This window comes from Neohortaea acidophila, assembly GCF_010093505.1.
Source record: "Neohortaea acidophila strain CBS 113389 unplaced genomic scaffold BDY17scaffold_5, whole genome shotgun sequence".
NCBI lineage: Eukaryota > Fungi > Ascomycota > Dothideomycetes > Mycosphaerellales > Teratosphaeriaceae > Neohortaea > Neohortaea acidophila.
Window position 1 is genome coordinate 1,505,196 of NW_022985514.1, and position 13,270 is coordinate 1,518,465.

At 55.7% G+C, this 13,270-nt stretch overlaps 6 protein-coding genes across 6 annotated transcripts; 3 read left to right on the forward strand and 3 right to left on the reverse strand.

Moving 5' to 3' along the window:
* Positions 1-76: 76 nt before the first annotated feature.
* On the reverse strand, positions 77-4,308 carry BDY17DRAFT_250507 (uncharacterized protein; the record flags this gene model as incomplete). The annotated part of the gene is made up of 2 exons (XM_033731067.1): positions 77-613; positions 664-4,308. The coding sequence occupies 2 exons, from the start codon at positions 4,306-4,308 to the stop codon at positions 77-79; spliced, it is 4,182 nt and encodes a 1,393-aa protein (XP_033590161.1).
* Positions 4,309-5,253: 945 nt separating this feature from the next.
* BDY17DRAFT_324313 (uncharacterized protein) lies at positions 5,254-5,627 on the forward strand (the record flags this gene model as incomplete). The annotated part of the gene is made up of 2 exons (XM_033737167.1): positions 5,254-5,525; positions 5,585-5,627. The coding sequence occupies 2 exons, from the start codon at positions 5,254-5,256 to the stop codon at positions 5,625-5,627; spliced, it is 315 nt and encodes a 104-aa protein (XP_033590162.1).
* A 329-nt stretch (positions 5,628-5,956) lies between these two features.
* Positions 5,957-7,679, reverse strand: BDY17DRAFT_297677 (Metalloenzyme, LuxS/M16 peptidase-like protein). The gene is made up of 2 exons (XM_033733630.1): positions 7,465-7,679; positions 5,957-7,402 (listed from the first exon to the last, which is right to left on the reverse strand). The coding sequence occupies exons 1-2, from the start codon at positions 7,627-7,629 to the stop codon at positions 6,113-6,115; spliced, it is 1,455 nt and encodes a 484-aa protein (XP_033590163.1). The 5' UTR covers positions 7,630-7,679; the 3' UTR covers positions 5,957-6,112.
* Positions 7,680-7,883: 204 nt separating this feature from the next.
* On the forward strand, positions 7,884-8,568 carry BDY17DRAFT_250230 (CybS-domain-containing protein; the record flags this gene model as incomplete). The annotated part of the gene is made up of 3 exons (XM_033731046.1): positions 7,884-8,143; positions 8,200-8,319; positions 8,385-8,568. 3 exons carry the CDS (start codon positions 7,884-7,886, stop codon positions 8,566-8,568), a joined length of 564 nt encoding a protein of 187 aa, XP_033590164.1.
* Positions 8,569-8,744: 176 nt separating this feature from the next.
* Positions 8,745-10,377, reverse strand: BDY17DRAFT_297680 (uncharacterized protein). Its single transcript, XM_033733631.1, has one exon. The coding sequence runs from the start codon at positions 10,136-10,138 to the stop codon at positions 8,918-8,920; it is 1,221 nt and encodes a 406-aa protein (XP_033590165.1). The 5' UTR covers positions 10,139-10,377; the 3' UTR covers positions 8,745-8,917.
* A 103-nt stretch (positions 10,378-10,480) lies between these two features.
* BDY17DRAFT_297681 (uncharacterized protein) lies at positions 10,481-13,253 on the forward strand. The gene has a single exon (XM_033733632.1). It carries the CDS (start codon positions 10,832-10,834, stop codon positions 13,061-13,063), a length of 2,232 nt encoding a protein of 743 aa, XP_033590166.1. The 5' UTR covers positions 10,481-10,831; the 3' UTR covers positions 13,064-13,253.
* Positions 13,254-13,270: the final 17 nt, after the last annotated feature.

The following is a 13,270-nucleotide window of genomic DNA, read 5'->3' on the forward strand; positions in this document are numbered from 1 at the left end:
TGCAACATCATCTCATTAACCATTCATCAATCATGCCCAATCCCAAATCATGCAAATCATGAGAATGCCGCCGCCCTTACTCCCGAATCGTGTCCCACCTCCTCGCGATGCCTCCCCCAGCCGCTGCAGCACTGTTCGCCGCCCGACTCGCCTGCAGACTCTGCCGGACAATCGCCTCTGCAGCAGCCGCAGCAGCCAAGCGGTCCTTCTGCCGACTGCGATCCTTCAAATACCTCTCCGCCTCCGGCCGCATCCTGAGAATGCGCAAAATCATATCATCGCTCGGATCCGCCTGCGCCTCCTTGCGCTTCTCCTCCTTTGCCTTGCGCATCGTGCCGAGGTTGCGCGACATCATGACCGACTTTGACCTGCGGGCGACAGAGTGCAGGCCTCCCGGGGCGGTGAGCCGGCCTAGACGCGCGGCGGTTTCCTGTTGCCTGTGTGCCGTCTCGGCGGCCATTTTCTCCGATGTGCGGATGAGGTTGTTGGTGGATTCGGAGTAGAAGAAGTAGAGGTTCTTGACGTCGTGGTTTTTGGGGCTCTTGAGGATGTCGAGGGGCACGCCGAGGGCGACGCCGGCTTCGTCGACGGCGTGGAAGAAGTCGAAGAGGACCTGTAACGTGTCAGCAGATGAAGAATCTGTCAAAGGAGATGATCGCTTACTTGGAGCCACTTGTAGACAATGTCCACCTCCTGCTCGGTCAATTGCCTTTGCGAAGACGGCTTGTCGCTAAGCGGCGGAACCAATAGGCCCTCGATTGTAGCAAGCACTTCCTTCCACAGCCTCGTCATCACCAGGACCATCGCGCTGTCCGTCAACGTCAACTTCATAATGGCAAAGTTCTCATCGAAATAGCTCAGCAGAGGTCTCAGCGAGCCTGCAATCTGATCCTGCGTTGGCGGCGCGGGAGGCTGCGACGGAGCGGCAATGATCGAGCCTGGACGGCCGCTGATGGCTTTGGAGAACATGCCTTTCACATTCGAAATTGAGACCGGCCCGAGGCTGTTGTAATGCAGCAAGGCGCGGAGAGTACGGCGGGAGAGACATTGGTGGATATAAGAGGAGAGCTTGTCAGTCGTCTTCCGTGTCATCTCCTTCTCCGCGCGTTTGAGAGTGCGGAAGGCCTTGCCGAAGTGGAATTGGATGTCATCTCGCTCGCCCTCCATGCTGATGCGGACGAGGATGCGGCCTTGGGTGTCCAGATCCAGCCAGTATTCCCGCGGCAGGAAGTCGGTGAACTGGGCAGGGTCCAGCTTCAAGTTCGTGCGGCCGAGACAATCGTGGTCGCCCATCATGTCCCAATCCCAGACTGTTGCGATGACGTTCAGAGGACCGGTTGTCAGAATATCGACCGTCTCATCCCACCTAGGATTGAGACTTTGGTAGACAATCCTTGTCTTGGCCAACCTCTTCTGATACTCATCACCCAGCACAACGTACGGGTCGCTGAGTCCGTTGATATCGCCGGCTTTGAGATCCTCGCCCTCAACAATCTTGATCGTAAACATGAACTTGTTCGTGCCCGGTCGCCTCATGCTCGGTAGCGGAGGTGGCTCTCGCTGGTTGATGACTTCGGCACAAGCATCGACATTGACCTCCTTCTCCAACTTGTCCAACTGCAGTGTCGCGTACTCGATGTTGTTGATTTTCACAAACGACTCCGGCCAGAACTGGAATGGCTCAATCTTATCGCCTTTGCCGCCGTTCTGGTAGAAGTCTTTTGCGTAATTCATCCACTTGTCTCTCTGCGTCTGTTGCGCCTTCAATTCTTGTTCGGGAGTCTGCCGGTCCATCTCCTTTGTGAACATTCCTTCAAGCAGTTCGCAGTAGCGAGCAACACCCCGTCCTATGGACTTGCTGATCGCGGTCATGAACTTGGCGTATTGCAGGTCGTGATCCCATTCCAGCTTCACAATCATCTCGATACTCTGATTGAAGATGCGATACACATCCGCAGCGGATTGGGAGTGCCGCTCATCGTCCGTGGGAGGAAGCCCCTCCTCCTTGTCCTTTTCATTTTGGTGAACCTTGAAATCATCATGCGCGACCGAGCCCTCGATCCAGTCGATGATCTTGGAGTCCGTCATCTCGATCCAACGCCAGACGAAGACCTGAAGCAAGTTCTCAATGTGGAAGCCAAATTCCTTGCCGGGCAAAGCCTGAGCATACACCTGCCGAATCTCCACAAGCTCCTTGTACAGCTCAAAGCCGTCTTGGATTGGAACTTCCTCGTCTCGCTTCTGCGCAAGCTCCAAAATTCGCTTCACAAGCGCCCTTGCATCGTCCGCAAAACTTGGCAAGACTTCTTCCACCAAGATAGTCAGCGGATTGACTCCCATGACCTCTGGATTCTTGCGGTATCGCTTCTGAATCTTGGCACATAGACCAGTCACCGCCTGGCCGAGCTGGATGACGTGGTAGAACTCCCACTGGTTCGCATCGTCCGAGACATTCTTGGAAAGGATTTCGTGATACTTGTTCCGTGCTTTCTGCCGTACCGCGTCCGCCAGCGTTGCAGTGAAGCCGTCCAGATCCTCTGGAGACTTGGTGAAGAGTGCATCATCATAGACGTGGTTCTCGAGCACGTACATGACGCTCCCAATGCTTGGAGGCTTATTCTCGTAGCAATGCTGGAAGAGCTCGAACAGCTCGCGCAGCAGTGCATCGTGAAGGGTGCCAAGGATGCTCTGATACAGTCCAAAGTCCTGCACCGTCCATCTGCTGCGATCAGACAAAGTAAGCTGTGGCGGCGGTTGCTTTCCAGTGATTTTCTTTGGCGGTTCGGGGGCTTGCTTTAGCCATGTCCAAGCAGAGTCTACCGTTTCAAGGCTGATGTCTTGATCTTGGTACTTATCACGCACCGCGTCAAGCAACAGGACCGCCCGACTGGGTTGTGGCATACGCCAACGCGCCGCAATTTCGTTCAATAGATCTGTGCTCTGTTGCGATAGCAACTTGCCAGTAGTTGCCTCGGCTGCAGGTTCTTCGGCTGCCATAGCCTCGTCTTGTAGATCATGAGCCAATGCTTTGCTGAGAACTCGCTTGTAGTACTGTCTTCGTTCCGGGGGGATAAACGTGAAGGCCGCATGCGCACCGTTCAGATATTCCGTCTCGGTATCTATCGGATCGGAAGTGCCAAGGTTGAGGCTGCTCATGTCGACAGGCGTGTCAATCACGTAGTTCGGATCAACGTCGCCGTCCTTGGTGAGGGTCTTGCTAGGGTGGTGGTATGCGCCGTCGATTGTCTTGAGCGTGGGAACGGCCGCTGGAGTTTCTGCGCTCGTCTTTGCGAGCTCCGGGTTGCTTTTGAGTATTGCGAGAATCATCTGGCTCAGATCGCTGATTTCACCCTTCTTCCAGCCCTCGTATGCTTCCTCCATGTTGAAGTCGTCTTTGGTCAAGGTGACATGAGTATTGAGCATCATCTGATTCTGGTACTCTTTCAAGTCTTTCAACGCCGCTTGCTCTGTCCATTCATTCCTGTGCGCATTGATATCGCTTTGAGCCTGAGCGGTTGGAATAGCAAAAATTCGACACACTCTCACGACGAGCGGCATGTCCCTGACTTCGTAGCTGCGAGGCACCTCGACTTCGATACTCTGTCCACCTGCATTGCGACTTGCATCTGCCAAATCTTGGTCGTGTTGCAGGAGCTTCTGCTCGAGCATCTTCAACTTCGAGGTGAGGTCGGGGCGGTCCCTTGACCACTCATTGTTCTGGAGTGTGTTGCTTATAATCCTGACGAACAACGCGACATGGCGGTCGACCATCAACTTCCAACCATCGTCTTCCGGCGCTTTGCCTTTCTGCAACTCGCTTGTAGCTTTGGAGAAGAAGATGAGGAGCAAGTCTTCCACCTTGCGATCTTTTTCCACCGATCTTCGAAACGTGGGGTTCTTGAACTCGTTCAAGAAGGCGGCGAAGCTTCTCTTGACCAGGCTATCATTAAACTCCGGCATCTTCTCCTTCCCATATAGCACGCCGGTGATGCGTTTGTCCAGCTCTGCGGGGAAGCCATGAGGCAGCTTCGCGCTTTTCGAGTCTCGTAAAAGACTAAAGTCCTTGATCATATCGTTGATGGATGTGGAGGAGCGCTGGATGGGTTTGGAGGTATTGGCGACATGCTGAATACGCTTCTGCCGTGGTAGGAGGAGATAGGCGAGGTACGCGGCGCGAAGGGCGTAGGAGTATGCATCTTCATCCGAAACAGCAACTCTCTTGCTGTAGGAGAGACCACGTCGGGGCTGGGAGGCTCGGTTGGAGGTGCGGATTCGAGAGTTGAAGGAGGAGTTTGCCGAAGAAGACATGATGCTGGCCAACTCTGGGTGAGTCGTCTATCGGTACTGTTCCCCCTCTACCGACTCATGTTGTTCCCCCCTTGTCCAAGCTCTCTCAAGGGAAATTACTTCTATAATCTCGGATTTGTCTGGATCGTTCGGCTTGGGAGGGTTCAAGGTCGATGAGTGATGGTGGTCATGAGTCGGGAACGGTCGTAAAAGTGTCGTGAAGCTGGTACAGGCGTTGTATTTGTGCAGCGCATGCGGTGTGGTGCATCCATCACATTTTGGCGCGCCGCAGTTGCCTGCCATTACCCCATACGTCATAGCTCGCCAAGGCCTGAAACACGCGCTAGGCTGGAGTAAGCTTTGGAAGCAAACCGCCAAAAACACTCCCGCCTTGTTGACTTTCCGCGGACCGCTACATCGATACCTTCGCTCAACCACTATTCACCACACTTCTACCCAGTATCTTGCGTAGCTGGCACGGTAAGACTTCTGGCCAGCCGACCTTCTTTCCTTCCTTTACTTTTCGAGTTGACTTCATCTTCCTTGACGATGCAGACTCACCCTTCGGGCGTTGGATACCCGCCTTGAGCCATTCATTCGACTCGTCCATCACTCAATCCAAGGTAACCTTTCTCTTGCCTTCTGTCTTCTTGCCCAAGCACACACACGGCGTGGGGGAATCAGGGCAATCTTGGAGTCGGGTCACGCGGCGGCTGGGAATGGTTGGATCGCGCTTTGACTGAGCCCGGCATCATCAGTCACTCACTCGGTATGCTTCGTCTTTTCATTCACCAACAGCTCAGATCGTAACCTTACACGTCGGCAAGCAGCGGCAATCCCAATTCACAGCTGTCACTACTGTGGTAATGCCGAACCAGAACTGATTACGCCGAACATCAACAGCAAAGGCATCAGTTCACACTCAACGCATCACTCAAACAACAAGAAAACGTCTTCACCGCAAACATGAATCTCGACGGCGCCGGCGACAGGCCCCGCCTCACCGACGCGCAGAAGAAGCAGAACCACATCGAATCGGAGAAGAAGCGCCGCGAGGCCATCCGCGCCGGCTTCGAGCGCCTCGCCAAAATCATCCCAGAGTGCGCGGGCCAGGCTCGTAGCGAGGCGGTCGTCTTGCAGCGCACCGTCGCCTACTTGCGCGAGTTGCTGCAGAAGAAGGAGGAGCTGCGTCAGCGTGCCTTTGAGCAGGGCTACAGTCAGGCCGACTTTGAGCAGATGTTCGTAGCTGGCTCGCTTGCTTTGTTCACGACCACCGCGGCTAATGATGTTTGCGCAGCTATCGCGATGCGGAGAAGAAGGCCAACGAGGCGGACGAATGAGTGCCAGACCATCGTGGCACATCTCGAGTGACATCGTGAGTCGCTCTCTCCTCCATTCTCTTCAGATCCCCAACTAATGATGTGAGACAGGCACTCTCTTTCACTACTGCTTTCACCGAAGGACCCACAGTCCAGCAGTCAGTCTCATAGCAAATTCAGTATTTGTCTTCAGCCCGAATGTGTCCTCTGCTCTGCTCCCCTCGTGTTAAATCCGTATTCATGCCTTCGTCTATGTTGTGTACGAGTATGAGACCCTTATGCTACTCCATCTGCGGTACGTTGCAGAGAGATCAGCAGTAGACACTCAACAGTAGGGAGGTGTACAGGGAGCCGATGACCACGGTGTAATGTACATACACTAACTATCTACGACGGAGTATGGCTACCAGAAGTACTTCGGGCAGCGAGCGCATCGATCTTCTATCCGAATTGTACTAAACTCGTGTGCTGCCACCCACCACCATCACCATCAACCTCACTCTCCCCTACGACAACATCCTCGACATGTCGTTCCGGATCCGCGAGTAATCCAGCAACCCCTCAATCTGCCCAACAGCACTGATGGCAATATCGCGATCCCACAGCTTCTTCTGCGCAAACGCCATAATGTCCTTCTCCGTCACCTCGCTCACTGCCCGCTCGACCTCCTCGGGGCTCAGACGTCTGCCGGTGGTGATGATCTGGCGGCCAATGTCCTCGGCGACGGAAGTGGTGCCGTCGAGGGACAAGAGGATGGAGGCCTTGAGCTGGGCTTTGGCGCGCTCGGTCTCCGCCTCGGTGACTTGGAAGCTCAGACGAGACCACTCGCGCAGCGTGAAGTGGACGAGGTCGTCGATGCGGGTGACGTTGTCGGTGACGAGGTAGATGCCCCACAGGCCGGTGTCGGAGTAGGATGTGCTGAACGACATGAACGAGTTGGCGAGTTTGTGCTCGTGCACGAAGGTGCTGAGGCGGCTGCCGAGGTAGGGCGAGTTGCCCATCGCGCGGTCCCAGTTGCCCACGATCGCTTGGGTGACGAGGGCGGTGAAGTAATCATCGTCTTTCCAGCTGACGCCCTCGACTGCGATGGCAATGTTGGCGGTGGGCAGGGTGTCGTCGCGTATCCTCACTTCCGAGCCGACAAAGTCGGGCTTCTTCTCGAGGCCACGAACGGAAGCAACATCTTGGGCGTTGGGGTTGTAAGCGGGCATGCCGGAGAAGTAGTTTTCGGCGAGCTCGACAAGCTGCTGGTGGGGAACGCCTCCTGCACCGACCAGGACCATGCGGTCGGCAGTGTAGTTGGTCTTGATGTAGTTGGTCAAGTCGTCTCTCGAGATGGCCTGGATGTTCTCCTTGGGTCCGAGGATGGTGCGTCCAAGAGGCTGGCCTTGGAACGCTGTGGCGTGCAGATGGTCAAAGACCACCTCCTCCAGCTGCTTGTCCACCTCCTCTTGCTCTCGGAGGATGACATCTCTTTCCCGCTCAATCGCGCTGGGCTCGAGCTTGCTGTGCTGCAGAATGTCGGCGAGGATGTCCACAGTTGCGGGCACATCGTCGTTGAAGGCTTTGGCGTAGTAGACGGTGTTCTCGCGGCTGGTGTAGGCATTCAAATGTCCACCCATGTTCTCAATCTCGAGCTCGAGCTGGGATTGTGAGCGCTTTTGCGTGCCCTTGAAGGCAAGATGTTCGAGGAAGTGGGCGGTGCCATTGGTCTTGTCCGTTTCGGCGCGGGAGCCGGCGTCGATCCAGACGCCAACGGTGCTGGTCTGGGCGTACGGGGAGTGTTCGGTGGCAATCTAGGGAGATCTATCAGCATCAAGACGGTCATCACCAAGCGCCGAGCGGGAAGCAAGCATACAGTGAAGCCATTGCTCAACGTAGTGCTCTCGGTGGTTGCGCCGTGATGGACAGGAGTAGCAAGACTTCGGATGAGGCCGGGCTTGGACCTCGACTTGACGGACTGAATGGCCCGCTGGGCACGCAGGCCTTGGTTCAGCCTCATCGCGAGACTCCTCGAAGCCATGGCCGGTAGTCGTGCAGGAAACGCTTTTGACGAAGGGTTGTCGACGGATGTACCTGGACGAGAGCTCTTGCGATGGATGCTCGCTCACGGATGGTGTTTTTCGCTTGGCGCGGTTATACCCGAGCCAATCACGGCACGGGCGAATCATTCACATCATCACCCGAGCTCTCCCGCTTCTTGGGACCGGACGACCACGCTCCTGCAACCAACGCAGCCATTGACGGCAGGACAGATCTTCAGACATGGCCACCATGATGCGGCCTACATTGCTCCGGCAAGCTCTGGCAGCACCAAGCCGACGCACCTTCACCTCCGCCACCTCCACCCTCCCTGCCTTCCGATCACAGCTGCAGCGTCATTCTGTCCAGCGCCTCCAACGAGCAGCATTCCAGACGACCGCCCAGCGAGCCATCCTCCCACCTCTTCCCCAGCGAATCGAAGGCTCGGTCAATGATCCAGTCAAAGTTCACGAGCCCGAGCCTGCCCATGGCAGCTATCACTGGTCTGCGGAGAGGTAAGGAGTTTCACATACCCAATTCGAAATGCATTGCTAACCTGCCTCTACTACAGGGCCCTCTCCGCCGCCCTCATCCCCCTCACAATCGCCCCCTTCGCCGCCGGCTCTCTGAACCCATTGATGGACGGCCTGCTCATCGGCGCGATCCTGATCCATTCACACATGGGCTTCCAGTATGCTCCCACCCTTCCCTTCGGCCACGCGCACGCACATCACCGAACTGACATCGAACCCGCAGATCCGTCATCGTAGACTACCTTCCGAAGCAGCGAGTGACCAAGACGCGAAAGCTGTTCGACTACGGCTCCGTGCTGGCGATTTTCGTCGTGGGCTGGGGCTGGTACGAGTTCGAGACAAATGATGTCGGCTTGACCGAGGGTATCAAGCGCATTTGGACCGCGAAGCCCAAGTCGCTGGTCTGAGTCGCGGTTTACAGAGGCGTGTAGCGTGTCTTTTGCAGTGTATAGCAGGAATACAAGGGATTCGTTATACCGGCTGTCTCCAGTGCAATATAGTACTTCCCATTCGCAGCGTTCTTTCTCACGAACAGATGCCTACCCAAGTCTTGAATCGATTCATCAGGTAGAGGTAGCGGATAAACATGCACCCCATGAAGCTATTCTATTCCCATTTTCGCTAGAAGAGTAAGAACTACGGGTATCCTAACGATCAAAGCCAACACCGGGTCATTCAACGCCCACCTCCCTCTGAACAGTGCTCCAGATCAAGTACCCCATCTCAACGCGACCGTCCCAATTCCACAAGCAATGCTCAAACATAGTTCCGATACTCACATAAGCACTGGGAGTTACTTGACTCCGAGGTCAGGTCCGTCGTTATCGGGCTGCCAACCACGCCATTGACATACTCGTAGCAGTCCGGCACATTGCTGCCTCCAGAAGCCACTTCCATGATCTCCACGGCGTACGGCCACTGCTCGTACCCACCTATGGAAGTTCCACTAGGTGGGAAGTTGTGAGCGGCGGTGAGATAGATCGTGCCTTGGAAGCTGGTCTGGTTGAAGAAGCAGACTGCGGAGGTACCGTCTGATGTGATGGAAGTAGAAGGGATCACCATCTTCGACATGCTGAAATCAAAGACATAGCGGGGGGAGGTCGAGTTGTCAGCCGTGGCGATGTACGAGAGCGGTGTGGAGTTGAACGTGATTCCGAAGGGATCGCTGATGGAGGAGACGCTGAGAAGCGCCGGCACACCTGGCGATGCAGGGGTTTCGGAGGAGTTGTTTGTGATGTAATTCGAGGAGGTGTTGCTGATGATCCAGTTGAAGGTGGCTGTACTTGCATTTATCGTACTGCTGACGCCGGGGTTGTAGACATTAAAAGGATAGCATTGCCAGACTGCAGCATTGGAGGTGCAGTTGGTCTGGACGTTGGTGAGAGCCGTGACGAAGCTGTATTGGCCGAGGGGGAACTTTTGTGGCGGGAGTGTTGACTGAGGATTCGAGGGTGTGCTGGAGCTCGAATGGTTGTGATGTTTCTCACCCAACCCAACTCCAAGTCCTACTGCCAACGCGATGATGACCAGCAGTATCCCCGCCCCAATCAATGCCAGTCGACCCCATCCGCCTCTCCCGCGAAGTGCGCCTCTTTTCGGATCCTGCGAGCTCGTGTTCCTCCGCAGTTCTGCCAACTTCTCGCCTTCCACCGGCGGGTTGCCAACATCATTTTCATCGAGCGGCGGAGGTACCCAGCCGTACGAGGGCGGGGCAGCGCGCGATGTGTCTATACTGCTCTGGCTTCCGGGTCCAGGCCGTGGGTGTCTCGCGCCATGAGAGCCGCTGCCGGAGAGCAAGGCGCTCAAGCGCTGACTGCTTCGGCGGGGGATGGGCGGGGTGTTGGCCGCCGCGCCTCCCTCTGTGATGGTCGCTAGTCGCTCGGAGGAAGTCAGCGGGTTGCGCTTCCGCCCGGGCGATCGCGAAGTCGAATCTGGTGTTTGCGGGGAGGAGGGAGAGTTGTGTCTCGGGCTGGCCATGGCGGGCAAATCGTGCAAGCCTGCTGCTCTAGTGTAGACGGCTCATCGCGGAAGCGGCGGTGAGGTATTGGGTTGAGCACCACCTCTACAGCTGCTCAGATAGAAGCAAGATGATGGAGAACAGATGGATGGCGTGGCAAGTGAGATGCCAACGCACCGCGCTGGGATGTAATCATAGCACGCCGCGCCCTTGGCCTCGTGCTCTTTGACCGATCTAGCCGTTGCCTGCAGAGATAGATTGAAACGGGTAGAGGTCATCAAAGTCGCCCAACCCGGCAACCAATCGAAAGCCGAGCGCGCCTGCCTGCTCGTGGGAATCAGGCGTAGCCTTGAACCTTAATCAATTACATCCGAAACTCTATCTCCACGCGTTTGTACGAGGTTGCATCGATCTGAACATCACCTTCACTGCCGATTCACAGCCTCATCCCGCTCGGTTCTTCGCCGTTTGCATCCGTCACTGGCCATGATTTCAAACGGTGTGAGGCGTTTGACGTGATTTGGCCCTCGCTCTCCACCGCCAGACGTCACTGTTTTTCGTTCACCTCACTCCTTCCAGTGAACCTCTCTGCTTCTTACCATCTCACAGCATGATTGCCTATGCTGTGTAATTGAACGCTTTGTCCTTTTCGCTCGATATGAGCAGATCAAAACACTCCTCCTTTCCCGCCACCCTCGCCTAGCTCGTCAGCCATGGCAGCACAAAACATCCACATTCTCAACATTAACCCAGGCTCCGATGGCGACGGACGCAAATGGCCAAAGCATCACTACGTCCGCAACGATGAGTACTTCAAGGAGAAAATCGCCAGCGAGAAATGGATTAAAGACCTTGGTGGTGCCCAGCCAGGCGTCACTTATGTTCTTGACAGGCTGCCACAGGGGTATGCTGGATTCGAGAGACTGCGACCGGACTCGAAGCACTGCGACCGATACATCTACGGGCATCCAAACGGCCAATTCCGCTCTCTGAACGAATTCTATCCTCACTTCAAGCATTTGATGGACAATGGAGGTTCTGTAGGCTGTCCGTGCAAAAATTGCGAGGGCATCAAGCAAAAGAAGAAGCCAAAGGCTACCGGCGTCGCCAAGGGCAGTCGAACTCAAGGCCCTTCCACCTCATCAGCAAGACCATCCCAGGGCATCCAACAAAACTCGGAGAGTCCGGGACCGGAGAAGCGGCGACTTGTTGATTTTGAGGGGACTCAGGATGTGTACGAGTCGCTCATCAGCCAGCTCAAGAGTGATAGGGAAGCAGTCATTGATGTGCCAATCGAAGAGCCTACGTCACCCGACTGGCGCAGTAGTCACATGACGACGGCGAAGTTGTTCCGAGAATGGCAGGATCTACCTCGCTACGTTCCGCGCCTCGGCGAACTCGTGCTCTTCATTCGGAGCGTTATCAGTTCATCGACTCCTGAATGGGACAGTGGAACACGCACATTCCGCTACGTCGACGCAGAAGAAGGTACATGGCTGGAGCAGCCGAAGTGGGAAGCGGGCATAGTTACGCAAATGCCGCAAGAACCCATTCTGCACCAAGACCTGATCACGGATGAGGACAAGGAGCAAGCCGTCAACTACTCTGGCTTCCGGATCGAGCCACTGTCTGAGCCGAAGAACGCAAACAAGCCGTACACGAAGCAACCCAAACACGTCCCGCTTTATGCCATCCGTCCGTTTGTATACTGGAGAGAATGCCTGATTGAACAGCCTGAGGAAGAGTGGCATCCTACGATCAAACACGCCCTCACGGTTTCAAGCAGCTTCTGCATCGTCGGCCGTCATCGCTTCAGAGGGCTCTGGCCAGATGCTACCGTCTTCTGCAGTGGGGTCTACATCGGACCGGAGCTGATTACGCTTGGCGATGCTGTGCGTCTGCTGCCACGGAAGCAAGAGCAGAAGGGCGATGCGGTCACGGAGGTGATGGTGGTGGATGCCATCAGGTTGCGGTTTGTCAACTTGGACAACGAAGAAGACGACATGGCGCCGGAGGAGATTCCATACCAGACTTGTCTCCACCTCAGCGGTCGTGTCTACACCCTCGACCCAGCGAGAAGCTTCGACGGCGTGGGCAAAGTTCCCATCGACGAGAGGTCAAGCTACCTGCCTCTAGGTGTGACGGAATACGGATCATGGTATCATTATGTCGACCCGGACAATACGGCGGCAAGGGTGGAGGTGCCCTACACGAGGGTGCTTGGACGCTGCTTCGAAGAGACTGCCATCGATGCCTGGTTTGGCACATCATCAGATACTCCGGCGCCTTCGACTCCAAAGCCTGACACGGCTGCGGCAAAAGAAGAATCGGACATTACTCGCGGCTTGTTGGCTACCTTGACCGCTCGAAGGTTCAGTCAAAAGCACGACAAGCGCATTCAGACCGAGGAAGGCCAGACGTGGTTTTGGGCAGACACTCGGATTGAACAGCTGGATCTGCACGAGGTGAATGGACGCTTCATTGGGGCTAAGGACCCTCATCGAACGCCTGGAGAGATGCGCAAATGGAGGGCGGCGATCAAAGCCATGGATGGCAAAAAGGGTGCTTTGGAGGAGTATCATGCGGTTAAGCAGGCGCAAGAAGCCGAGCAACAAGTTCCGACACCTTCGTCGAAAGCTTACGGCATGGTTGCTGCGAGCAGGATGACAGCCACGGAGAGCCCGAGTGCGCCGGAGAATGTCGATGATGGCGATGCGATGGACGTGGATGAAGAAGAGGATGAGGGAGAAGCGGTCGAGAGGAGTGCTGAACAGAGTTCCGAGGAGATGGAAGTGGAGGAGATTCCCCGGCCGTTGAGTACTGTGCCCAAGACCCTGGAGACGATCAATCTTCTCGACAGCGATGATGAAGATGAGGAGGAGGCGAAGCGATTGGCGGGGGAGTTGGCGAAGAGTATTCGCGCGGGCGACTCGAGGCTGAGATGAGTGATTGCCCAGCCTTATCACTCATACCGCGTCCTGCGGTATTGCGTTGACATGCGATGTGCAGAGCTAGGCTATCAGACGCAGCTTGATGTTCTTCTAGCGTCAGACAGTAACAAAATCACAGTATCCATTGCCTGTCCGTGATCTTCTGCGCCTCCAAGCATCGATGCCCGGGATTCTTGAATGCTTGCAGCCAATCTGGAGCTT

Bases quoted from the DNA above. Each gene is read 5' to 3' on its own strand.
- BDY17DRAFT_297677 (XM_033733630.1), bottom strand. From the start codon at position 7,629: ATGGCTTCGAGGAGTCTCGCGATGAGGCTGAACCAAGGCCTGCGTGCC. The intron at 7,403-7,464 runs GTATGCTTGCTT...AGATCTCCCTAG, and splicing joins CGTTGAGCAATGGCTTCACT to ATTGCCACCGAACACTCCCC.
- BDY17DRAFT_297680 (XM_033733631.1), bottom strand. From the start codon at position 10,138: ATGGCCAGCCCGAGACACAACTCTCCCTCCTCCCCGCAAACACCAGAT.
- BDY17DRAFT_297681 (XM_033733632.1), top strand. From the start codon at position 10,832: ATGGCAGCACAAAACATCCACATTCTCAACATTAACCCAGGCTCCGAT.